The 25,405-nt window shown below is 42.3% G+C and overlaps 1 protein-coding gene across 4 annotated transcripts in view; it reads left to right on the top strand.

The window, feature by feature from the left end:
• The window catches only part of LOC124787624 (glycerol-3-phosphate acyltransferase 1, mitochondrial), a 401,021-nt gene that overhangs the window by 338,246 nt on the left and 37,370 nt on the right, over positions 1-25,405 (top strand). For all 4 annotated transcript variants that reach the window (XM_047254384.1, XM_047254382.1, XM_047254383.1 and 1 more), the window contains 2 exons: positions 11,690-11,867; positions 11,962-12,170. In XM_047254384.1, coding sequence (XP_047110340.1) covers positions 11,690-11,867; positions 11,962-12,170 — 387 coding nt within the window. The remainder of the gene's footprint in view (positions 1-11,689; positions 11,868-11,961; positions 12,171-25,405) is intronic.

Raw genomic sequence — 25,405 nt, 5'->3', positions numbered from 1 at the left:
GGCAAGGTCCATGGTTCGTGGGGGGGGGACTATATGCAAAAAAAAAAGATAATAAATAAATGAATATTGCCAACAGAGACAGCTGTGAAGAGGCCCCATGTCCATAAATGGCATAGACAATGTGATCAAGCAATTTGGAAAAGCAGATGAATTATGTGGTACAGCATGGAGAGGGAGGCAGCCCATTCCCGTGGCAGTTGGTGACGATGTTGCTGTAGCTATAGCCAACTATGCAGCACACGATTCACTTTCTGCAGCCAGTGTTCAAGCTGTATCATGAGAATTGTCTTACTCCCTGGCATCCCTACAAGATTCGGTATGTGGGCCAAATGAAGTCCCAAGATAGGCTAGAAAGCCATGCCTTTATCCTTCATTTTTTGGCATGCATGGCAATGGATGACGTGCCCAGGGAATATTCTTTGGACATGCAATGCACATTTCACTGTGCACGGTGCTGTGAATGTACAGAACTATCGTATGTGGGGTCCACTCTGCCGCATGTTGTGCACAAACATCCACTGCACTCAGCTTATGTGACTGTGTGATGTTTCACAAGCTCCTTCTTTCTTGTTCAGTTTTTTTTGAGGAGTGCAGTAACTCCCACATTTTACCATGTTACTAGGCCTCTCCATCTCTGGTGGGAAATTCTCCAGCATTGGCTACAGCTGTTCATTGGGCACCTCTCGAAGTGTGCGCAATTAACATGTTGCCGCAGAAACAGTATCACGCCATTTTCACCTTCCATCTCAGCATGCTACGTCGTCAAGGATCATCCGCTAGCCATGGTGTCTGTTTCAGAATTGGATGGTAGGAACAGCACCCCTTCCTTGTAGGGTGACCACAACACAGATGCACACATCAATGCTCACAGCTTGCTGATTGGTGCCCATTTCAACTATGGTGGCTTAATTAGGCCACAGCCCGAGCGCTATACTTCACTTCACTAGCTGCACCATAATAATCATGTTCTTGTAGTCTGAAATACAATTACCTTGGATTTACTACTGTATTATGGATTGTAATAGTCACTGTCCAACTGGTGTCCATCTGCTTAGCTGAGTGGTAATGTACTTGCCTCCCATGCAGCAGGCCCGGGTTCGATTCCTGGGCAGGTTGGAGATTTTCTCCGCTCATGGACTGGGTGTTGTGTTTTCATCCTCATCATTGACATGCAAGTTGCTCGCATTCGGGAGGACGGCGGTTCAATCCCACATCCGGCCATCCTGATTTAGGTTTTCCGTGATTTCCCTAAATCACTCCAGGCAAATGCCAGGATGGTTCTTCTGAAAGGCCACGGCCGACTTCCTTCCCTAATTCGATGAGACCGATGACCTCGCTGTCTGGTCTCCTTCCCCAAAAACAACAACATGCAAATTGCCCAATGTGACATCGACTGAAATAAGGCTTGCACTTGGTGGCCGATTCTGAAAGGGGCCTCCCGGCCAAAAATGCCATATGATCACTTCATTTTTTTATTTCCAAGTGGTGACTGTGGAACTTGGTATTCTCCCTCCCTCCCTCTCCCTCTCCCTCCCCCCCCCCCTCTCTCTCTCTCTCTCTCTCTCTCTCTCTCTCTCTCTCTCTCCCTCTCTCTCTCTCCCCCCCCCCCCCCCCCCCCCCCCCCCCCCCCCTCCTCTCAGTCCATCATGGATGCTGCAATGGCAGTTGGAAAGCCAGACACAAATACAACAAATTCTGCAAGAAAACAGTTCTGTTTTGGAAAGGGTTTTGTAAGCACTTGTGGAATGCCAGCAGCATCCATAACCAGCCCACCTGCCGCTATTCCCACCATATGAGAATCACCAGAGGACTAGGAGTAATACAAGTGAAGAATGCCAACATTCAAAAAGCTCTTCCGTTGTTGCCACAAACATATAGACTTTTGAAACTTTCTGGCAGCTTAAAACTGGGTGCCGGACCAAGATTCGAACTTGGGGACCTTTGCCTTTCATGGGCAAGTGCTCTACTGTCTGAGCTACCCAAGCACGCCTCATGCCCCTTCCTCACACTTTACTTCTGCCAGTACCTTGTCTCCTTGGAGTCTCGGTCCGGCACACAGTTTTAATCTGCGAGGAAGTTTCATATCAGTGCACACTCCGCTGCAGAGTGAAAATCTCGTTCTGGAAACATCCCCCAGGCTGTGACTAAGCCATGTCTCTGCAATATCGTTTCTTCCAGGAGTTCTAGTTCTGCAAGGTTCGCAGGAGAGCTTCTGTGAAGTATGGAAGGTAGGAGACAAGGTACTGGCAGAAGTAAAGCTGTGAGGATGGGGTGTGATGCGTGGGTAGCTCAGATAGTAGAGCACTTGCCTGTGAAAGGCAAATGTCATGAGTTCGAGTCATGGTCTGACACACAGTTTGAATCTCCCAGGAAGTTTCATATCAGTGCACACTCTGCTGCAGAGTGAAAATCTCATTCTGGATATAGACTTTTATGTAAACTGGCTCCACTGTCTGAACACACTCTGTTGTTGTTTGAGGAAATGTTCAGTTTACTAACCACGTACCACCAGCAGCATGAGCTTGTGATTGTATCTAGGGTATAATTTTATCAGTGTGATAAACACCCTAATCAGACATACAGGATGTGGGTGGCAGAACTGCACGGCCTTAGCTGAAAGTGTCATTTCGTCACTTCAAAACATAAGAAATCATATGCCATCATAATGGCTAGGGATGCCATTATCAGGTTTGCTCTGGATAAAGCAGCTGGACAGCAAGCTTTACAGTTTGATGGTTCATCACTTGAACAAGTTCTAGCTTTCGCACAGGCTTTCAAAGTCTCGTATGCTGAAGGCCAGTAATTAGGAACAAAGACGTACATTGCAGCCTGCTTGTAAACAGGCCCTAGCCCATGCACATGCTGCAGCAGATAAACAGTTGGAGCAGCATCTGCTTCCGTCTAACTCAGCATGTCAGTCTTCTGTGATTCATTTTTGCAACAGCAAGAACAGCCTATAGACATAAACTTGATCATTTCCAGCAGTTCCATTCCCAATAAATTGTGTATCACAGTGCCCATCAGTGCTTAAATGGTACGACTGCAAGTAGACACTGGTCTGGCACCTCACTTCTCAATACATAAACTTATCTGAAAATTAGTGCACCTCCTTTATGTCCAACAGCTCAACACTTAGTTAACTATGATAGGCAAACCAGTCCTATCAATGGTTAATTCACAGTTGACGCCAAGTGCAAAAGTTTTGTTCAGGAAATTACATTTCTGGTAGAAGATAAGCCGCTCAGCAGAGAAACTGTTTGGTCTGGACACTTTCATGACATTGGGTTTTACAATCACAGATACTGTTAACTTGGTGTCACATGAAGTAGCCTTTCAGGACTTAGGAGCATTGTGCAAGAAATTTGCTGACCTCTTCTCTCCTGGATTTGACTGCATTAAGTGTTTCACAGGCCACATCAAATTCCTACCTTCCGTTTGCCCTAACTTTTGCAGAGCATGTCCTGTCCCACTAGCTCTCCACAACCAGGTTAAAGAAGAGCTCGACAGACCAACGCAATTTTATGTCATTGAACTGGCTGCATTTAATCAAAGGGAATTGCCACTCATAGTCATCAAGAACTAACTGGAAAATTGTGACTATTTGGTGACTTTAGAATGTCAATAAATGTACAAGCTCACATTGATTCATATCTGATACTACATCCGGATGAATTAATGGCCAAAGTCTACCTGCAGCTTCTGCTTGATGTAGAGTTGCAGCAGCTCATGGTAGTCAATACAGCTTTCAGCCTCTTTAAATAGAGGTGCTTAGTATTTGGAATTGCCAGTGCACCCACCCTGTTTTATCAATTTCTTGACCAATTAATGCAAAATATACCATGCTGTATAAATTATATTGAGGGCATCATAGTACCAAGGTGCATCTCCAGAGTCTGCGTACGCTCTTTCACACACTCCACAGTGAAGGTTAAAGTGTAACCTTGACAAATCTCAGTTCTTTTAGGCATCAGTTCAACATTTGGGTCACATAATTTTGCATGAAGGCATCAAACCAATGACCACTGTTGTGGAAGTGATCACAGCACTATCTTGGCTGAAGAATGTCGATGAACTGTCGTAATTTCTCAGGAATGTTTCCTACCACAAGAAGTTGATCCCCAATGCTTCAAAGAGTGCTCACCCATTGAATCAACTGCAAAAAGGGAGCACCCCATTTGCTTGGACACAGGATTGCAAAACTGCATTTCAAACTTTGAAAACTTGCCTTTGCCCAGCCCTGTGTTTAGCTACCTTACAGCCTTGCGAACAGTTGGTAGTGGTGGCAGATGCCTCAGACAATGGAACTGGATGGGCGTGGGCAACCAATAGCTTATGCCTCCAAGACATCGATGATAGCTCAAAGGAATTATTCCCAAATTGAAAAGGAGGCATTAGCCATTACATATGCACTTAAGAAATTTCACATCTTTTTGTTTGGGTGAAGTTCCATGTGATAGTGGACCATTTGCTGATCATTTCACTGTTCAGACCCTCATCACGGCACCCTGACAAAATGGCTCACCAGTTGCAGTGCTGGTCATTCTTCTTATGTAGATACAATTATGAAGTTAATTTTCGTACCATAGATAAACATGCAAATGCAGATACTGTCTCTCAGCTACCAATAGGTCCTGATCTGTCATTTGCCAAAGAAGAGGGTCTATGTTTCTACCTCATTGAGGAGGCTCAGCTCTCGGTCAGTGCACCTCCCAATATGGGCAAATGCATGGGTGCAGACCCTGTCTTACAACATGTTTGTAGGAACTTTCTGTGGGGTCAGGGAGAGGGGGTTGGGGGGGGGGGGGGGCAGAGAAGCTGCCACAAAGGAAGGCAGATTCGATTTATCTGTATTTTCAGCTACAACAACAGCTGATTTTGGTAGATGGAGTTGTGTTTGTGGTTATGGAACATGTGTCGTTATGCATCGTCATCCCCCTCCAATTACAGAATGACATTCTGCAGCTTCCCCATTCTGGCCACTGGGAGGGTATCCAGAACAAAAAATGCTGCCATGATGCCATGTATACAGGGTGGCCCATTGATCGTGACCGGGCCAAATATCTCAAGAAATAAGAGTCAAATCAAAAAACTACAAAGAACGAAACTTGTTTAGCTTGTGGGGGGAAACTAGATGGCGCTATGGTTGGCCCACTAGATGGCGCTGCCATAGGTCAAACGGATATCAACTGCGTTTTTTTTAAATAGGAACCCCCAGTTTTTATTACATATTTGTGTAGTACGTAAAAAAATAGGAATGTTTTAGTTGGACCACTTTTTTAGCTTTGCGATAGATGGCGTTGTAATAGTCACAAACCTATGGCTCACAATTTTAGACGAACAGTTGGTAACAGGTAGGTTTTTTAAATTAAAATACAGAGTTAGGTACGTTTGAACATTTTATTTCGGTTGTTCCAATGTGATACATGTACCTTTGTGAACTTATGATTTCTGAGAACGCTTGCTGTTACAGCGTGATTACCTGTAAGTACCACATTAATGCAATAAATGCTCAAAATTATGTCCGTCAACCTCAATGCATTTGGCAATATGTGTAACGACATTCCTCTCAACAGCAAGTAGTTCGCGTTACTGATGTTCGCACATGCATTGACAATGTGCTGACACATGTTGTCAGGCATTGTTGGTGGATCACGATAGCATGTATCCTTCAATTTTCCCCACAGAAAGAAATCCGGTGACGTCAGATCTAGTGAACATACGGGACATGGTATGGTGCTTCAACGACCAATCCACCTGTCATGAAATATGCTATTCTATACCGCTTCAACTGCACACAAGCTATGTACCGGACATCCATCATGTTGGAAGTACATCACCATTTTGTCATGCAGTAAAACATCTTGTAGTAACATCGATAGAACATTACGTAGGAAATCAGCATACATTGCACCATTTAGATTGCCATCGATAAAATGGGGGCCAATTATCCTTCCTCCCATAATGCCGCACCATGCATTAACCCGCCAAGGTCGCCGATGTTCCACTTGTCACAGCCACCATGGATTTTCCATTGCCCAGTAGTGCATATTATGCCAGTTTACGTTACCGCTGTTAGTGAATGACGCTCGCTAAATAGAACACGTGGAAAAAATTTGTCATCATCCCGTAATTTCTCTTGTGCCCAGTGGCAGAACTGTGCACGACGTTCAAAGTCATTGCCATGCAATTCCTGGTGCATAGAAATATGGTACGGGTGCAATAGATGTTGATGTAGCATTCTCAACACCACCGTTTTTGAGATTCCCGATTCTCGCGCAATTTGTCTGCTACTGATGCGCGGATTAGCCGCGCAGCAGCTAAAACTCATACTTGGGCATCATCATTTGTTGCAGGTCATGGTTGACGTTTCACATGTGGCTGAACACTTCCTGTTTCCTTAAATAAGATAACTATCCGGCGAATGGTCCGGACACTTGGATGATGTCGTCCAGAATACCGAGCAGCATACATAGCACAAGCCCATTGGGCATTTTGATCACAATAGCCATACATCAACACAATATCTGCAATTGGTAAACGGTCCATTTTAACATGGGTAATGTATCACGAAGCAAATACCGTCCGTACTGGCGGAATGTCACATGATAACCACATACTTATACGTTTGTGACTATTACAGCGCCATCTATCACAAAGCGAAAAAAGTGGTCCAACTAAAACATTTATATTTCTTTACATACTAAATGAATATGTAATATAAATTGGGGGTTCCTATTTAAAAAAACACAGTTGACATCCGTTTGACCTATGGCAGCGCCATCTAGTGGACCAACCATAGCGCCATTTGGTTTCCCCCTTCAACCTAGACGAGTTTCGTTCTTTGTAGTTTTTTCGTCTGATGCTTATTTCGTGAGATATTTGGCCCGGTCACTATCAATGGGCCACCCTGTATACTGGCCAGGAATCGAAAAACACTTAGAGCTGATGGTACAGTCATGCAACAGATGCATTGATCAACAAGTGGCTCCCAAGATTCTCTACCGCCTAATCCGCAGTCCCATTGGGAATATGTCCACTTTGACTTCATTGGCCCTTTTCTAGAAACAGATTGGCTCATTCCGACTTATGCATATTCCCACTTCCCACACCTAGTCAGCCTCAGGTCCACGACAGGGGACACTGCCATCATGGCCTGATGAAAAATCTTTGCCATTGAAACTCTTCCTCAGACTTTTGTAACAGACAGCAGTTCCCAGTTTTTGTTGCAAATCTTTTGGAACTTGTGTGCTACAAATTGCATCCAACATGTTTGGAACCCACCTTTTCACCCATAATCGAATGGTGAAGTTGAGCATCTGGTGTGCACATTTAAATCTCAAATTCTCAAGTACATTGATGACCGTCCGGCGGAATATGCTATCAGTCAATTTTTGAGTTCTTACAAAGCCTTGGGTGAGAAGAGTCCGGCAGAGTTTCTCCGTGGCCACCAGCCGCACACTGCCTCACCTGCTAATGCCAACACCGCTCCTGAGGCCAGTACAACTGGTGCCGAAATTCCTTCCCAGCCTCTGAGTCTGGGCATGTGCATTTGGTCATCCCGCAATAATGGGGGCACAAGGTTTTTATGCTGTAGTTGGGGGACAGACATGTTGCCCACCACTTCAACCAGTTTTGCGTGCGCATTGCTGGACAGGGGCCACCGCCATCCCCTCTAGCTATTCCAGTGGCCCCAGTGGTGGATGGATCCTCTCCTGTCCTTTCTTGCTCACCTCTGGTCCTACCCACCCTGGTACCCCCACCCTTTTCATTTCCCCGCACCACTCTCACTTTTTAAGAAGAGGGTCTTAGGTACAACATGATCCAGGGCTTGGGGCAGACGACGACTGCATCAGCTCGGCAATCAGCAGGAGGACAATGTCTACTGTGACCCAGCAGCCCACCTACCACCCTCCCCCATCAACACCCCTTCCCCCTCCCCCCAGTGGCCCCTCTGAGCAGTCGCCCATCCCCTCATTGGGCACTGCAGCACCTGGGGTCTCCAACTTTGCAACCATTCCCGGTAGCACCAGTGCTCTTACCATTCCATGGCACAGTGGAGTCCAAAGATGTGGAGAAACTGTTGCATCCCACGGCAGCCCAGCAGTATCCTGTTTCGAGCTCCTGCACCTCCGTCTGTGCAGCATCCGTCGCCTCTGTGAGCTACTTCCTGCCCTACAGCCCACAACTAGCAAGCAGGAGCTGGTGGTGGTTCCAGAATTTATTTATTTTTATTTATTCGTCAAGTTCTGTAGGAGCAAATCTCCAAGGTCATGGAACATGTCAGTACATGAAATTACAACACAAAAGTAATAACAGATAAAAATAAAATGTTTATGAACCTGAAAAAAAGTCCATCCATAAGTTTAAGTAAATGCAGTCAACAATACAACAGGAATCAGCTTAATTTTTCAAGGAACTCTTTGACAGAATAGAAAGAGTGAGCCATGAGGAAACTCTTCAGTTTCGATTTGAAAGCTCGTGGAGTACTGATAAGGTTTTTGAATTTGAGTGGTAGCTTATTGAAAATGGATGCAGCAGTATACCCCACACTTTTCTGCACAAGAGTTAAGGAAGTCCGATCCAAACACAGGTTTGATTTCTGCCGAGTATTAACTGAGTGAAAGCTGCTTATTCGTGGGAGTAAGCTAATATTGTTAACAAGAAATAACACCACTTATCGACTGAACCACTCATTTCTGAGCATGGGAAGAGTTACCATACCATACGACATAAGCAAATGAAAATAAGCAAAGTAGGCTAATTTTTGTGTCGAACGATCACTCTCTTCAGATACCATTCAACTAGTAAAAATGGCAGCATTAAGTCTTTGAACAAGATCCTGAACATGGGCTTTCCATGACAGTTTACTATCTCTCTGAACACCTAGAAATTTGAACTGTTCAGTTTCAGTAATCATATGCCAATTCTATGAAATTAAAATGTCAGGTTTTGTTGAATTGTGTGTTAGAAACTGTAAAAACTGAGTCTTTCTGTGATTTAGTGTTAGTTTATTTTCTGCAAGCCATGAACTTAGGTCATGAACTACACTATTTGAAACCGAGCCAGTGTTGCACACAACATCCTTTACTACCAAGCTAGTGTCGTCAGCAAACAGAAATATTTTACAGTTACCCACAATAATATCATTTATATAAATAGGGAACAGGAGTGGCCCCAACACTGATTCATGGGGCACACCCACTTGACCGTACCCCACTCAGAACCCACATCACAGCCAATCTCAACATTGTGAATAATGACCTTTTGCTGTCTGTTGCGAAAGTAAGAGGGGAACCAATTATGAGCTGCTCCCCGTATTCTGTAATGGTCCAACTTCTGGAGCAATATTTTGTGATCAACACAATCAAATGCCTAAGTAGTTAAATCAAAAAATATGCCTAGCGTTCAAAAGCTTTTGTTTAACCCATCCAGTACCTCACAGACAAAAGAGAATATAGCATTTTCACTTGTTAAATGACTTCTAAAGCCAAACTGTACATTCGATAGCAAATCGTGTGATATAAAATGATCAATTATCCTTACATACACAGCCTTTTCAATAACTTTAGTGAACACTGATGGCATAGAAATGGGTCTAAAATTGTCTACATCATCCCTTTCTCCCTTTATATAAAGCGGCTTTACTACTATTTTAATCATTCAGGAAACTGACCATTTCTAAAGGAAAAATTACAAATATAGCTAAATACAAGGCTAACATGTGCAGCACAGTACTTTAATATTCTGCTAGGCACTCCCATCATATCCATGAGAGTCCTTAGTCTTCAGTGATTTAATTATTGACTCAATATCCATCTTATCCGTATCATAGAGGAGGATTCAGACATCAGTCTCAGAAAGGCATTTGCCAAGAGAGTTATATGATTTTCTGTAGAAGCTAAATTTTTATTTAAGTCACCAGCAGTGCTCAGAAAATGATTGTTAAATACTGTACATATACCTGATATCAGTAACAGAAATATTTTTACTATGAACTGACTTCATATCGTAGACTTTGTGCTGCTGAGCAGACACTTCCTTCACAACTAACCATATGGTTTTAATTTTATCCTGTGAATTAGCTATTCTATTTGCTTACCACATACTCTTTGCTTTCCTAATAACATTTTTAAGCACCTTACAGTAGTGTGCATCTGACAGTGCATTCTTGGGGGCCCACCAGCCACTCTCAATACAGAGATCACACCTCGCAGGTCTATGACATGTACAGTGACTTCTGCTTGTCATAAAGGCCTCCTTGTGTAACGTGATTCTAAGTATGCAAGGACATAACTGTGTCCACACCACTATTTTCTTGTAAGATTGGTGACACCATATGCCACTTTCCAGATGAAAGAAGTGGTTTGAGAAACCTTTGGTAATGACCACATCACCTCTAGATATTTTAAAGAAGTGTGGCTTCCAGATCCTGTGACCAACTCCATGTGACTCCTGAAGGTTGGGGATACCTGAAAGATATTACCTCATTTATCAGGGATGTGTCTGTGCTCTTCCTGAGCTGAAGAACAGCATACAATGACATATCGCTCTGATTACATCAGATATGTTATGAGCAACTGTCGACCGTGCCGTGTTATGGATGCAGCATATTAATGAGTTGGGAAACTATATTGAACACATGTTGTAACTTGTGACCATATCCTAATAAATGTGACAGAAGTATGTGTTATCATGTGTTGGATCATTCCTACCCTTTTCTGTACCCACATAACATTCTTACTGCTTACAGCACCATATTTTTCACCTGCTGCAGAAAGTGAAACTATCGATTAATGAATATACCTACAATGTTTCAGCATCCTGTGATGATGATGCCTCATATGCCCACACTGCAGCACTCAGAACACTCAGTCTGGTTAAAACCAAGTGGTACAGTGCAAAATTCATGTGTTGCTTCTGGTTCATTATTCTGTTAACATTATTCTTAATCTTACTGCCTATCTTATATCATTTTAGTGTGGCTCACTCCTTCCCCCCACCCCTCCCCTCCAACACCCATCTATCTCTCTTCTTATAGTGTTGATTTCCCTCCGTCTATCCTCTGTCTGTTCCCACCATTCAGTTGACAGCTCATTAGAGCTTGGCCACAGACTTTACAGACATGTCTCAAAGTTATTAATGTTACCAATACCTCCTAAGCAACACTCTCCTTTGAGACATCAGTTGCTCAGCTTTAGGACAGCTGTTGATGTACATTGCTACTTGCCCACTAAAAAAATGTCAAATATTTGGCAGATTAAGCTTTTCATTTGTGCCATCCTGTTTTGTAAATGGATGTAGTGGGATGCTGGATGTAGCAGGGTCTAATAAATTGGACATCATTTTCACAATGTATACAGGAAATACTGCTGCCTGTTGTGTTAAAAATCTGAAAATTATTCCCTGTACCCTCCAATGGAAATCATTTACCATAATTTTGTAGTTATGTTTTCATGAGTTCATTTCTGTACTGCACTTAATACCTTACTCTTTTGATATTTCTTTACATTCAACAATTTCAAATTAGTGAAATAAACTAATGGCAATATTTTGTACAGTCAACTTACTCATCTCAATTTCATTGACATTGTGGACTGTAATAGGTCTTCACTCACTTGTGTCCTTGATTGTTTTCATTGATGTAGGCATGTTATTTCAGAAGTAACATTACACGCCATCAATTTTTCAGCTTGAACTTCTGGGTCCTGGCCTTGTTAGAAAAGACAGACGAGTGGTTTCTTTAGACGGCCAGTCAGAACCAGAACCTACTGTTTTTATTGAGCCAGTTACTATGCTGCCTAATGTTATAGAACTGTATTACTATAGCAGTGCATTACTTCCATTCTTTGCTGTGGAAGCTGCAATAGGTGAGTAAGTCTTGCACATTGTAATTACATGCTATTGTGTCAAATGAACATAGTGTTTTCAATATTTAGTTACTGTACTGTTATCTTTTTTAAGGTTCTTCCCTTTGTTCTCTCATACAATGGGAGTGTCAGTCACCACAAACGAAACAGATATCTGAAGAAGCTATCATACTGCGGGCATATGAACTGTGTAATATACTTCAGTTTGAATTCATCTTCTGCAAACCTTGTCAGATGTTGGAAAATGTCATCATAGACAAGCTAGACAATTTCAAGTACAAAGACATTTTGTCACAGGATATAGTAAGTTTGTTTGACTTGTAACATTGTCATTAGAATAATGAAATTTAATGTTTTCATTATTTTTACATGTATAATATCATTGTAACCCACTGATCGAACACTGCACCTGCAACCAGCCCTCTTCCTTTGCTGGCTTTTAGTAATATTGCTATGTGGCATATCACCTTCACTTCTTCCCCCCCCCCCCCCCTCCCCCCCCCTCCTTTCCCCCTCCCCCACACACGAGAGGAAGGAAGGGATGGATGGATTGATTGATTGGTTGGTTGGTTGGTTGGTTGGTTGAAAATTCATTGATTGCACGAAACAGAACGTTCTCCTTCCACACCCAACCTTCTGTGCACCATGGATTCAGGGCAACAGGCATTTATCATATTCCTAGACCAACAAAGATCCGAGTAAATAGAATAGGTTTTCAAGTATATAGTGCCTCAAGGACATTTTGAGCGACAGTGCACAGTGTGTTGTCCTTGGGATGGACTGCTCTTGTTCACCATAAGTGTAAACAGTATCTCATCTTTGGTGAGCAGTAATCTAGAACAGTATGCAAATGACACTATTGTGCACGAGAAAGTGAAACCGTTGAGTGAATCTAGGGGATTCAGTGTAACTTAAACATGATTTCAGTTTGATTTATTAGTCTTTTCCACTGATTTTACTTTTAATAACTTTACTTATGTCTTGAGCACTCTTTCATCAACCTTACACGTTTTGACTTTGTCATTTTCAAAGGCTACAAAAATATAACTAGAATGTGGCTTCCTAGCTTACCATTGCTATGTCAGTAACATAAAAACATTATATCACATCAATTCTTGTGCAAGAGACAGTGCAAAGTGCTACCAAGTGAAAATTTTGGAAACCAAGTGGACTAAACCGCCAGGCGGCACTCGATACCTGGTACACGCTGCAATTTTTTTCTGTTTACAATCACAATTTTCATCGTGTCAGCGTATAAAATAATTTCGTCAGTCAATATGGGAGTGAGTTACAATGTTTTCCAAAAGATATTACAGGGTGTACATAAAGTCTGGGAACACTTTCAATTATTTATTGCACAAGAACTAAACATTGTACAGATGTCATACATATTGCATTTTGAAGAGAAACTCGGAGAGTTTACAAGCATTCGATATGCAAGCCATGAGTGACTCAGCATACATCAATACGGGAATTGAATTCTTGCCATACCTGTTCCAGCATGGCATAGTCAACTGTGGCAGTCCGCTTCTCTTTGCTGGGCCCAAGCAACCGATCGTAATGAATTTGTTGTGACAGTAGTAAGTGGCCTTCCTTGTTGGTGGCTTCTTACCATACTTGGTTCTAAACATATCCGTTGGACAGCTGTAGCACACTTGTTTTTGTCGAACTCCAACACACAGAAAGCTCACTCTGCACCTGAACTCGTCATGTTTGCGACTAGCGCTGACTATCGGCAAATCACCAAACTACGCTGTGGCAGTATACATTTGGGGGGGGGGGGGGGGAATCTTTCAGAGTTTCTCTTCAAAGTGAAATTTGTGTGACATCTGTACAATATTTGGTTCTTGTGTAATAAATAATTGAAAGTGTTCCCGGACTTCATGTACACCCTGTACTTTATGACCTCCCACTTCAACAACACACATACAATGTTTGGAAATGAGTTACACCAAGCAGGTTTTTTGTTCATAATTCATTTCTTTTTGTAAATAATGGACTAATTTATAAAACAATGTGTTACATTTTTCTTTTTCTAATACATTGGAAGGGCACGCTGATTGGTGCTGGGTTCGACTGTCAGTTAACAAACAAGTCTTTTGTTTTATTTACAACTTACAGCACATAAATTACTACCATCGATAAAAGTTTATAAATATTTAATGAAAGTTAAAATTATACAGATTACTAGAGGGTTGTAAAGGAATTGATTAAAGTTGACACACTTAAGATACCGTACATCATATCCTCTGCAGCTGTATGACGATAAAATTGTTTTTGTAAATAAAAATCATTGTAGATTGCCATATGGCAGTTAGGGGAAGGGGAAGGGGTCAACGGGTAATATTAATCTAAACATATTAAAAAATCCTGTAAAATTGTTTGAAATATTGTGACCATAAATATTTATAAAATGACAACTTTTAAATAAAGTAATACATATAGGTTGTGAAACTGTTATAATAGTGCTGCTGTCAACAGTTTTCAAGTTGTGCCATGCAGCATGAAGCACTGAGCAGCCACTTAATGAATACAATATGACTGACATAGCAAAGGTAAGCTAGGAAGTCACGTTCTAGTCATTGTAACATGTCTCTTATCAATGCTGAAATGTATTATATTTTCATATTGTCTGATACCAGTTTTATGTTGTATTTTTGCAGGCTGTGAAAATGATGGAAAGTCAAAATGTATAAGGTTGATGGAAAAATAAGTGTGGTCAAGACAAGTTATTAAAAGTGCATCCAGATGGCCGCGTCGTCTCATAGCATTTTCATACAAATTGCAGCTTTCCCGCTGAGGCAGTTAATTAATGTGAAGTGGAGTGTTTCATTCCACACCTTTGGCCAGTTTCAACTGTTTGCTGAATTTCAAATGCACGTTTTCATCTTCTGGCACATATGGCATTATGCCATAATAGAGAACTAAACATGAGATAATACACTACTGATACTCCAAGAAAATTTACATCCCAATGACCACACTTACAAGCTTAATATGAGGTTGGGGCCTACATCTTTGTGAATCTGGAATACGACTACGCACTTTAAGCTGAATTATGCATTTTAGTATGATTTACAAAATTCCGATGTTCTCGGAGTATCATCTGATGTCCCATTTCATTTCTGACGTAATGGAAGATCTCTTAATGCTGTATACGTATCAACATATGGGCTTCCTACATCTTGGTAGTTGTGCACGAGCAATAACGCCTGTTTACTGGTGCTCTCTGACAATTGCTGAAACAAATTCTAACAGGTCGCGGGAAAATACTGTGAATGGTTGTTTGAAAACCCTTACTTTCAGAGTAAACTTCATTTTATGCAAGATGAATTATGTTGCATGTGAGAATGTCCATTGAATTTCTTAAATCAAGGACTGTTTGACTCTCTTTTGAAGCTTCCAGCCACTTAGAAGAATCTCAACCCCAGAAGACCAGACATTTACGTCATTATGTAAAATTTTAGTGGCACATTTGTGTGATGTACCTTAAAGTAACACACGCATAAAAGACCAATATTATATGTGAAAGCTTAGCTTTTCTTGTAGCTACACTATGTATATTAATTGAAAGCATTTACTTTTCCTGTTTGTGTGTTTTCAGTTCTTAACAGAGATGTTGCTATTGGCTGACTATATCACGTGTCGTCTGCTCTGAGGATCTGCTATCATTGGCTGATGACATCACGTGACATGAGCTATGACTGGCTTACAAAAGCACATCGAAATCTCAATTTCAATCCTTTGGAAACTAACGTGCTGTGTTTGGTGGAACTTGAATACACACTTTCATAATATGAAAATATGCAGCATACATATTGCTGCACATCGAAGATCTTTCCAAAACTCGTTTTTTTTTTCTTGGGGTGGGGGGCTGTTTGTTGCTTAAAGTGCCTGCAAGTTCTACACCAGTGTATAAAACCTTAACCATTCAAAGGACTGATAAGTTTTACAGTTCTAACGGAAAGTTTACTGTCATTTAAACACCCAGGAAAAAGTGTGTGTTTTAAACAGGAAACACGGGATTTTTTTTTTCCTTGTCCGCGTATACACCATGTATCAACTCTACTTCTCTTGTTGAATAAGTGCAATCTCTCACCAGCCAATAGCAGGCTGTCTTCATGGCACTAACCAGCTGGCAGCATTGTTGAAGTACCAGGGTTCACCGTCGTCGATGCAACCCCCACCGTTTCTTCCATGTGATGTAACTGTGGAGGATTGGGATGCATATGAAAAACATCTTCTACAACATTTCCAAGCTTTTGTTGGCACTGACCCCAAAATGTGCAAGGCTTTCTCTCTTTCATGGATTTCTCCTTGTGTTTATCATATTTAGTGTCACCTAGCTCCTCCTCAGGAACTTGATGAAATGTTAGTTGCTCTCTAGTTATAATTGCAAACGTACTTTTGTTATTGCTGCTTACATTGAGTTCAAACATTGTCAAAAGCATCCGCAACATTTGTACAAAGGTAATTTCACAGGCTTAGTCGTTGTTGCCAGTTTGTTACTGAAGCTCACCAGTATTCTATGCTGTTTCAGTGGTTCATGATGGTATGATAGGCCTGGACTCTGAAAGAGAAGTTCATGAACATCCATTAAAATGTGAAAATGCCTCTCTCACAGAGGTTGTGAACATTGCCTGGTCTTTTGAAGCATTTAGGGAAGCAGGGAATGAGATAGAAGCTTGGTGTGAAATAGCTGCCATTGCATCTCCTCCTCAGCCACTATTGGTTAGCTCATGCAGTCATGGTCTCCGTATCACATGGGGCAGTGCAGTGTTAAACAACAGCAGCAGTTAACACCACAACAGTAGTTGTGTGCTCCTCTCCCATTGTGCCCTTATTGCTTTGTTTAACATAAGTGGGTCATGTGCCCAAAGCATTGGGTAATGAGCAGCTGTTAAAAAAAACAGTGACATATTGCATTTGTGTCCAACTTTCATCCTCATTCATCATTTATTAACAGGGATGCGAGCAATGTTTCTCGAGTGATGTTAGCCCCAAACTAACTTTATATTGAAGTACGTGTTATGGACAAGATGTTAAAAATGCAATTAGACAAGGGTGCAACAGTCACTTTAAGTTATCAAAACCTATGTGGATCTTGGATGACTGGCGTTGTCCCCTGTTTCTTGTCGGTTGCTGAATTACAACAAATAACAAAGACCCATATTATGACAGTTTTCTACTACCACAGTGAGTAAAGCAGTTGTTTGACCTTTCTAACGGTGGATGATGCCAACACTATAAACTTATTTGGGTTAGATGTCTTTAAAATTTTTGGCTTCTCTATTTCTGGCAAAGTACCGTATTTACTCGAATCTAAGCCGCACTTTTTTTCCGGTTTTTGTAATCCAAAATACCGCCTGCGGCTTAGAATCGAGTGCAAAGTAAGCGGAAGTTCTGAAAAATGTTGGTAGGTGCCGCCACAACTAACTTCTGCCGGCGAATATATGTAGGCATGCTGTGCAGGCACAAAGCTAAATACTGGTGCCAAAACCTCTGCATCAGTATTAAAAAGTGGAAAACGAGCTTTTTTTTCTCTGCCCCGAGTTTCGACCACTGCATTTTCGTACATTATCCAATGAAGGAAATACAAATTTCGTATTGTTCATCTTTGAATGTAGCAGCATTTCAATGCACTACAAAAATCCGACTGGCTAGACTCTTTGGGATGTTTGTCAATATGGGAAACTCTAGGTTCTGAATTTTTTCCTTCCTGTGGGAAGAGATGGTTGCTAATAGGAACTTTTATGAATTGTGAATCACATGCAGTATTCTCTTCACCATAAGAATAATATGAATATAAACATTTTGTCATGTATTCTTTCGTGTTTCCAGCTATCTCTTTTAAATCCTGTCTGCCTAATAAACTACGAAACTAGAGTGAGACAACAGCAAAAGAATACACATACCATGTCATGTTTATATATGTATTATTCTTATGCCTAATAGTGATACAGTCAGAAATGAACCACGGCAATTGACTAGATTTTTAAATGTAAGATGACTCGGTGCAGAATGTAATGTACTAAAAGAGGCGTCTGCAAAGATTTTCAAACGGAGAAAAATTTTCGCTAAACTCTCGTTCAGAACATCTTCTATCATACGCAGTCTATTATTTGGTTCTTGTTGATCATTATCAAAGAGAGCAGCAGTGTAAGTAACAACAAATAGCAAAACTTGCCATTGTTCCATTGTTTCGCTAATGAGACGATTCCTTTTTTTTTTTACTGGAAGCGGTGGTAGCACGCACAAAAGCAAGGCGTGCGGCGACAGGCCATAAACACTAATTATCAGAAAGTGATAAACAATGCATGGCACAATACAGTAATGCATTTTCAGCTTAGAGTGACGTAAACACCTATAACAAAGAGAACGGCACTTATCAGATCAAAGAAAAATAAGCAATCAATTCAAACCAGACGAAGCACGTGAAAAAGGAAGGGTACCCGTATAAATACGGATGGAGCGCCTGACGCATAGAAATGGCTACCTGGTAAAGCTTAACTGCTAAGCTTATGACTCGAACCAAACTACTGTAGCTGTATCGTAATTCATTCGACCTAAATTACGTCTCATATTATAATGGACCAACTTTGTTTTGATTTGGAGGTGCGGCCTAAAACTTTTCTCTTATCTTGAATTTCGAGTCTCAAATTTCAGGTGCGGCTTAGATTCGGGAAATTTTTTTTTTCCTTGATTTAGAGTCTCATTTTTCAGGTACGACTTAGATTCGAATGCGGCTTAGATTCGAGTAAATACAGTACATCTGGTATTGGATCAAGTTCCATACCATCATCTGGATGCACTATGCTCGGAATTTTCCTCAGTGTTTTCAGATGTTTTAAGGTGTGCTACCAATTTCAAGGATCACGTCACAATGAAACCGACAATGCAACCCTGTTTTTTTCCTTGCGTGCCCAATCTCCATTGCTTTACAGGATCAAGTCAAAGCGGAACTCAATCAAGTTACGTTGTTTTGTTTGGTGTAGTCTGTTATTAATACCTGTCCATTACCCTGTGAGGACGAACTCCTAGGATGGCTTTCCGGGGGCCAGTATTTTTCCAAAATGGACTTGTCAGAAGCCTGTTTTCAAATGCCTGTGGATGATGATTACATATGTATCCTTGTTATGAATGCCCCCTTCTGGCTATACTGATCCAACATGTGATGTTCGGTGTCGGTAGCACCCCCATTATTTTCCAACAATTTGTGGAGCAACTCACAGGCTCTGTGCTGGGGTACATCAACTGCCTGGACTATACTGTGGTCTCTGGTTCCCAAACAAAACAGCACTTAAAGAAACTTCCTACCTTGTTTACAGTGCTACAGGCCACCAGTTTGAAAAATGTAACTTGGACAAATCACAGTTTTTTCAGCCGTCTTATCATCTGTCTCGATTTCGAAGTCTCGTGCTGACATCGAGCCATTACGCCAGCGTGGTGACACCATTACGGTTTTGCTGCACCCTGCCAATGTCAAAGAGTTGCAGGGATTTCTCAGAAAGATTGTGTACTACCATAAATTTCTTCCTGATCAGCCACGGTGGCCCAGCCCCTTCGAGCTCTCGTTTATAATGATGTTCCTTTTCACTTGTCATTCATCTGCGAGCATGCTTTTACCCTGCTATATTCAGCACCTTGCTTGGCTACCTTCAGTCCTGGCCAGCATCTAATTTTGGCCACAGGCACCTGGCAGTGTGGTCATGCGGCCATTCCTGCACACAAATCCATGGACAGCTCCAAATGCCTTTTGCAAATGCTTCCAAAACTCTGGATCATAAAAACACTACTCCCAGATAGAAAAAAGAAGCCATTGCTATTGTAAAAGCACTCAAAAAATGTTATGTTTTCCTCTACAGTTGTAAATTTAATTTGATTACTGATGAAAAACCTCTGGTTTCTCGTTTCCATCCAGTGGCGTCTCTTTCAGCAATGTATAACACACTAATGCAGATGCTCTTTCTCAGTTGCTGATTGAGCGTGATTCAGCATCTGATCAGGATGAACTGTTGTGTATCCATTTAGATGTTGAAGCCCAAAACTCTGTGGGTGGTTTTCCCATTACCAGTTCTCAGATTTTGGCTGCTGTTGCGGCCAATCCTGTCTTACATCACGTCGTTCAATTTGTCCAACACGGCTAGCCAGATAAACCACCAGGCTGAATGTTGGATCCTTTGCATAGTCATTATGATCTCCAACACCAACTCTCAGTTATTGATGTTTTGGTGCAATTGGCTTTTGAAGACTTACTGTCAAGAGTTAGATCCTGTCCACCTTGCAGCGGGACATCATGCGCCTTCTCCAGCTGGACCATTGTGTGCTTCTCATACAAAATTGCTGGCCTGCCACCGTGTGTTTTGGCTGAGGAGATCACGCATGTTGTGTCGGCCTACCCACAGTGCACCACCCATCAGGCAGCATCACAGTCCCCTCTTTCCCTGTTTCCTGATCCCCAGAGGCTCTGAGAGCATATTCATCCTGTGCTGATTTTGCAGGGCCGTTCCGTGACTCCTTTTGGATTGTTGTAGTTTATGCTTTCTCAGAGTTTCTGTATATGGTTTGTTGCCTGTCCACATCCACAGTTGCTACAGTCTCAGCCCTGGCAAAGATTAGGTGCTTGTGACGGACAACATCTCAAAATTAGTGTCTGAAGACACTGGAGGTTTTTGTACAAAGAGTGGTATTTGGCATGTTGTGGCCATTCCATTTCATCCTCAGTCAGTTAGTGAGGCGGAGTGACTGCTCTGTACTTTTCAAAACTCAGATAAAAAAATGCATCACACTATCTTCTCCCGAGGTAGCCCTTTACAGTTTTGTGAGCTACTACAGGTTCACTCCCATTGGTGATTGTAGCCTGGCAGAGATGCTGCATGGCCACCAGCCCTTATGCTGCTTCATCTGCTCTGGCCGACGCCCAGCCAACTGCCAGCGTGCACCTCTTAGTGGTTCCATCCAGACTCCATTGTCATTCTGCGTCATGACTTCATTTGTCCGTCTACTATATTACTTGTCTATTTGTTGCAGAATAATTCATTTCCTGTATGTGTTATTCTTATGGAGAATTGAATTTTATTTTTCAGTATTTATTGAAAATTCAGATTAATGTATCGTCCTTAAATAAGTCCTTAAAAAATCCTATTCTGCAGCAACAAGGGCGCCATAAGTGGATCCTGGAAGTCATTCATCACTGCCGAGGCTGCTGCCTCTGCGTTGTTCGCACTTCAAATGGCTTAGTGTCCTGCCACTATGACCAGCTCCGCCTGTGTTTGACCGACACCATGTCAGGGACACCATTGCTCCGCAGTCGCCTCCGGCACCCTTTCTGGCCCCCTTCAGCTCCTGCACCATCTTCATTCTGGGTGCCACCACTGCTGGGCAGGGTAATTAATGCCAGGCCACCTCCATTTCCATGGCCCACTGCCACTGCTGTGTTTGTCTTTCCATCTACCTGGAGGTAGACATGGATATGGCACCTCCATCACAGATGCTCTTTTACGGTTTCTTGCAGTGGAGTGGGCACCACACTTGTTCACGCCTGTGCCATTTCAGACTGTATTCTCATGTGATGGCAAGGTGCCGTCTCCAGCAGTCATCCCTTTCCAATGAAGACAGGGATATCTCCATGGTGATCAGTTTTCCTCAAGGGGGAAGAAGTGTTGTAATCCTGTATGGCATGTGCCCATAGTTGAACAGCGTGTGCCTCCATGGCCAGCTTAAAGTGGCTGCCTCACAGTGGCACAGACAGTGCAGCTGTGCTGTGCCATGTGCAAACGGGCATATATAAGCTGGTGCATCGGGCCTTCAGCTGCTGTAATGTTTTCGTGACTGTTGAACACTTCCCTGTTAGACTGTGCATTAATATAACCCTTTTTTTGTATGTTGTAGTTATTACATCATCATTCAGCGTGGCTGTATTTTTCGTCTATGTGGAACCGAATTAAAATGTAGTTGGTGGGAATTCCAATATTGTGTTTGTGCAATGAATGGTTGCTTGTATTGATGCTATGCCCGTAAGCCCAGTGGGATAGGTATGAATAACAAACATAACGAAGGGATGGCACATGGAGGTACATCCAAAAGCAGATAAGGAGACAATTAGGACATACATTGAGGGAGAAAGAGAAAGGGATATTACAAGGAGGAGGTAAATAACCCATACTGGGAGGAGGAAATATGGAAATATTAGAATGACTGGGCTGGTTCAATAGAAATGCAACACAAATCAAGGAACTAGTATGGGGGTAGGAGCATGAAGCGAAGTGGAAACAGGGGTGGGGAGTCTGTCCTCCACCTACTTTCCAATCCCATTCCCCTCCCTCCTGTAACACATTCCAATCTTCTCTTGTTTAGATACAACCTTACCCCACGTATCTGGGTGTTGGTCTGTGTAGGTCTTTGAAGCAACACTGTGTCATCTTCTCAGCATAAAATATGCACAACGGACATCATCTCGCATAGGCTTTGAGGCACCAATTGTTGTACAAAAGCAAACACTGAGCTTTACGACTTCTCCACAGTGCAGTAAAGTACACAGCACCTGTACGGTTGAATGTGCATGTATGAATTCGTGAAACCCAACTCAACTCTACAATGCTAATGCACTGAGGTGGGGTGGGCAAACATTCCACGCAGCTTGTGAATGCATGAGCATTACTTGATGACAAGCATAGACTGGAGCAGTCCCCGAGGCATGATGACAGATCTCTGGCTGATAGTACACTCCTGTAACCAAAGTTGATGAGAAGTGATCACTATATAGTATTCACTATATTACAGATAACAGAAAATGCAGTGTCATCAAATAAACAAAGAACTGAAGATTTGAAATTATATAAAAAGTATGGGACTATCAATATCATGAGAAGGAAAGTTGCTACTCAACATATAGGTGAGATGCTGAGTAGCTGATAGGCACAACAAAAACACACTCACAATTATAGCTTTCAGCCATTACGGCCTTCATCTTCCCCCCCCCCCCCCCCCCCCCCCCCCCCCACACACACACACACACACACGCACGACTGCAGTCTCAGGCAGCTGCGAGGCAGCAGCGCCAGTGCATGATGGGAGTGACGACTGGGTGTTGGTAAGGAGGAGGCTGGAGCAGGGAGGAGGAGGGATAGTATGGTGGGGGTGGTGGACAGCGAAGTGCTGCAGGTTAGACTGAGGGCAGGGGAGAGGTGGGGGAGGGGGTGGGAAGTAGTGGAAAGGGAGAGAAATAAAAAGACTGGGTGTGTTGGTGGAATGACGGCTGTGTAGTGCTGGAATGGGAACAGGGAAGAGGCTGGATGGGTGAGGACAGTGACTAATGATGGTTGAGGCCAGGAGGGTTACGGGAACGTAGGATGTATTGCATGGAAAGTTCCCACCTGCACAGTTCAGAAAAGCTGGTGTTGGTGGGAAGGATCCTTATGGCACAGGCTGTGAAGCAGTCATTGAAATAAAGGATATCATGTTTGGAAGAGAGCTCAGCAATAGGGTAGTCCACTTGTTTCTTAGCCAAAGTTTGTCGGTGGCCATTCATGTGGACAGACAGCTTGTTGGTTATCATGCCTGCGTAGAATGCAGCACAGTGGTTGCAGCTTAGCTTATAGACCACATGACTGGTTTCACAGGTAGCCCTGCCTTTGATGTGATAGGTAATGTTAGTGACCGGACTGGAGTAGGTGGTGGTGAGTGGATGTATGGGACATATCTTGCATCTAGGTCTATTATAGGGGTATGAGCCATGAGGTAAGGGATTGGGAGCAGGGGTTGTGTAATGATGGATGAGTATATTGTGTAGGTTCTGTGGATGGCAGAATACCACTGTGGGATGGGTGGGAAGGATAGTGGGCAGGACATTTCTCATTTCAGGGCAAGACGAGAGGTAATCGAAACCCTGGCAGAGAATGTAGTTCAGTTGCTCCAGTCCTGGGTGGTACTGAGTTACGAGGGGAATGCTCCTCTGTGGCCGGATGGTGGGAGGTAGTTGGAGACAGGAAAGATAAGGCACGGGAGATTTGTTTTTGTATAAGCTTGGGAGGATATTTTTGAGGAGCACTACCATCGGCATGGACAGTCTAAAAGCCACTGAACAAGCTATTGATTCTTTCGGTGTACACTGGGAACGTTTGATGTCAGTGCCAACAGTTGGATGACCTGCAATGATAGATTGCTAAGAAAGTAGCTGCAGAACTCAGAAGAATCCTTGTACAGCATTCACTACCTTTTGCACCAAGAGGTACTCTGTGCAAAAGCAGCAAAATTAGGGGACACCATGCAAGTGGTTATTTGGACAGTCAGCTATTTGAGATCCCATTGTTTGATACATTAATAGTTTCACAATTTTTTAATTGAAATTGGAGAAGAATTCAGTGATTTACCATACACAGTGAAGTCCATTGGCTTAGTCACAGCTGTGTACTGAAAAGGTGTTTTGCATTGAAAGTGCCCGTAAATCAGTGTTTAGAGAACAACAAAAGGCTTGACGCTAAATTAAAAGGTGCAAAGTGGGTTCCCAACCTTGCATTTTTAGTGGATGCTAGCTGAGTACCTGGTGTTGCCCATGTATGTTTGTATTTCAGTTCTAGTAGCCCATCTCGTCCTTCCCTGTCTCACTGACCGTCTTCTGTGCCCTTCTTTCTGTCCACCTCTTCCACCCCCCCATCCTTGTCCATCTCGTCCCACCCTCCTCTGTGTCCACCTGCTATTCTCTTCACTCTTTGTCTATCTCCTCCTCCCCCTCTCTCTCTGTTCATCTCTTCTTTCCTTTCTGTGTCCATCTCCTCTTACCCCTCTTACTGACCATCTCCCCATTTTACTCTTCTCTGTCCATCTCCTCCTCCACCTCAGTCTGTATCGTACAGTGATATAATTTGGTAGGTATGTTCAGTGGCTTATGTGGATACTAACTACTAAATGTGTTGGTAATATATTTAATAGGAAAGAAGTAATAAGTTTAAACATAATGATGTCACGCCTGATATGACAGTTTTACTGCTTGAACAGTGAACATAAAGTAAGTGGTAAACTTTTTTCATTTCATCATTTTGTGGGGGTTGGAAGTGAGAAAAAGTTCAACAAAGGTTTGAAATTGTGTGTAAAGTTTGTCGTAAGTTACTGAGTGCTCTCGTTCTCAAATACTGGGTAGTGTGCACAGTAGCTATACATTATGCAATGCGTGCATTGTGCAACAAATAGTATGGAAGTATGGATTAAACACACATAAGATTGTATAAACATTGCATTGATTACTTTGAACCATACCATGTAGCACATATCATCAACAAATAAAAGCATTTTGATAAATATGATGAAGTTCAAAAGTCAGACCATAAATAGCTATCTCAAAGATATATATTTTTCCCTAATTCACGTAATATTCTTCAAATCGATAAGTGTCTTCTACTACACACTTTCTAAAGTAGACTGTGTTCTTCCTCAGTAGTCAATGTATCTTGTTACTGCATTTCATCAGAATTGGCTGAATGGATTAATAATAATAAACATAATGATAAATTAAAATGTCATGCGTGATGCAACAATTTTTT

Source organism: Schistocerca piceifrons, chromosome 3 (assembly GCF_021461385.2).
Source record: "Schistocerca piceifrons isolate TAMUIC-IGC-003096 chromosome 3, iqSchPice1.1, whole genome shotgun sequence".
In the NCBI taxonomy this organism is placed as follows: Eukaryota; Metazoa; Arthropoda; class Insecta; order Orthoptera; family Acrididae; genus Schistocerca; species Schistocerca piceifrons.
The sequence above is the reverse complement of the archived record's forward strand: the minus strand, read 5'-3'. Positions and strand labels throughout refer to the sequence as shown.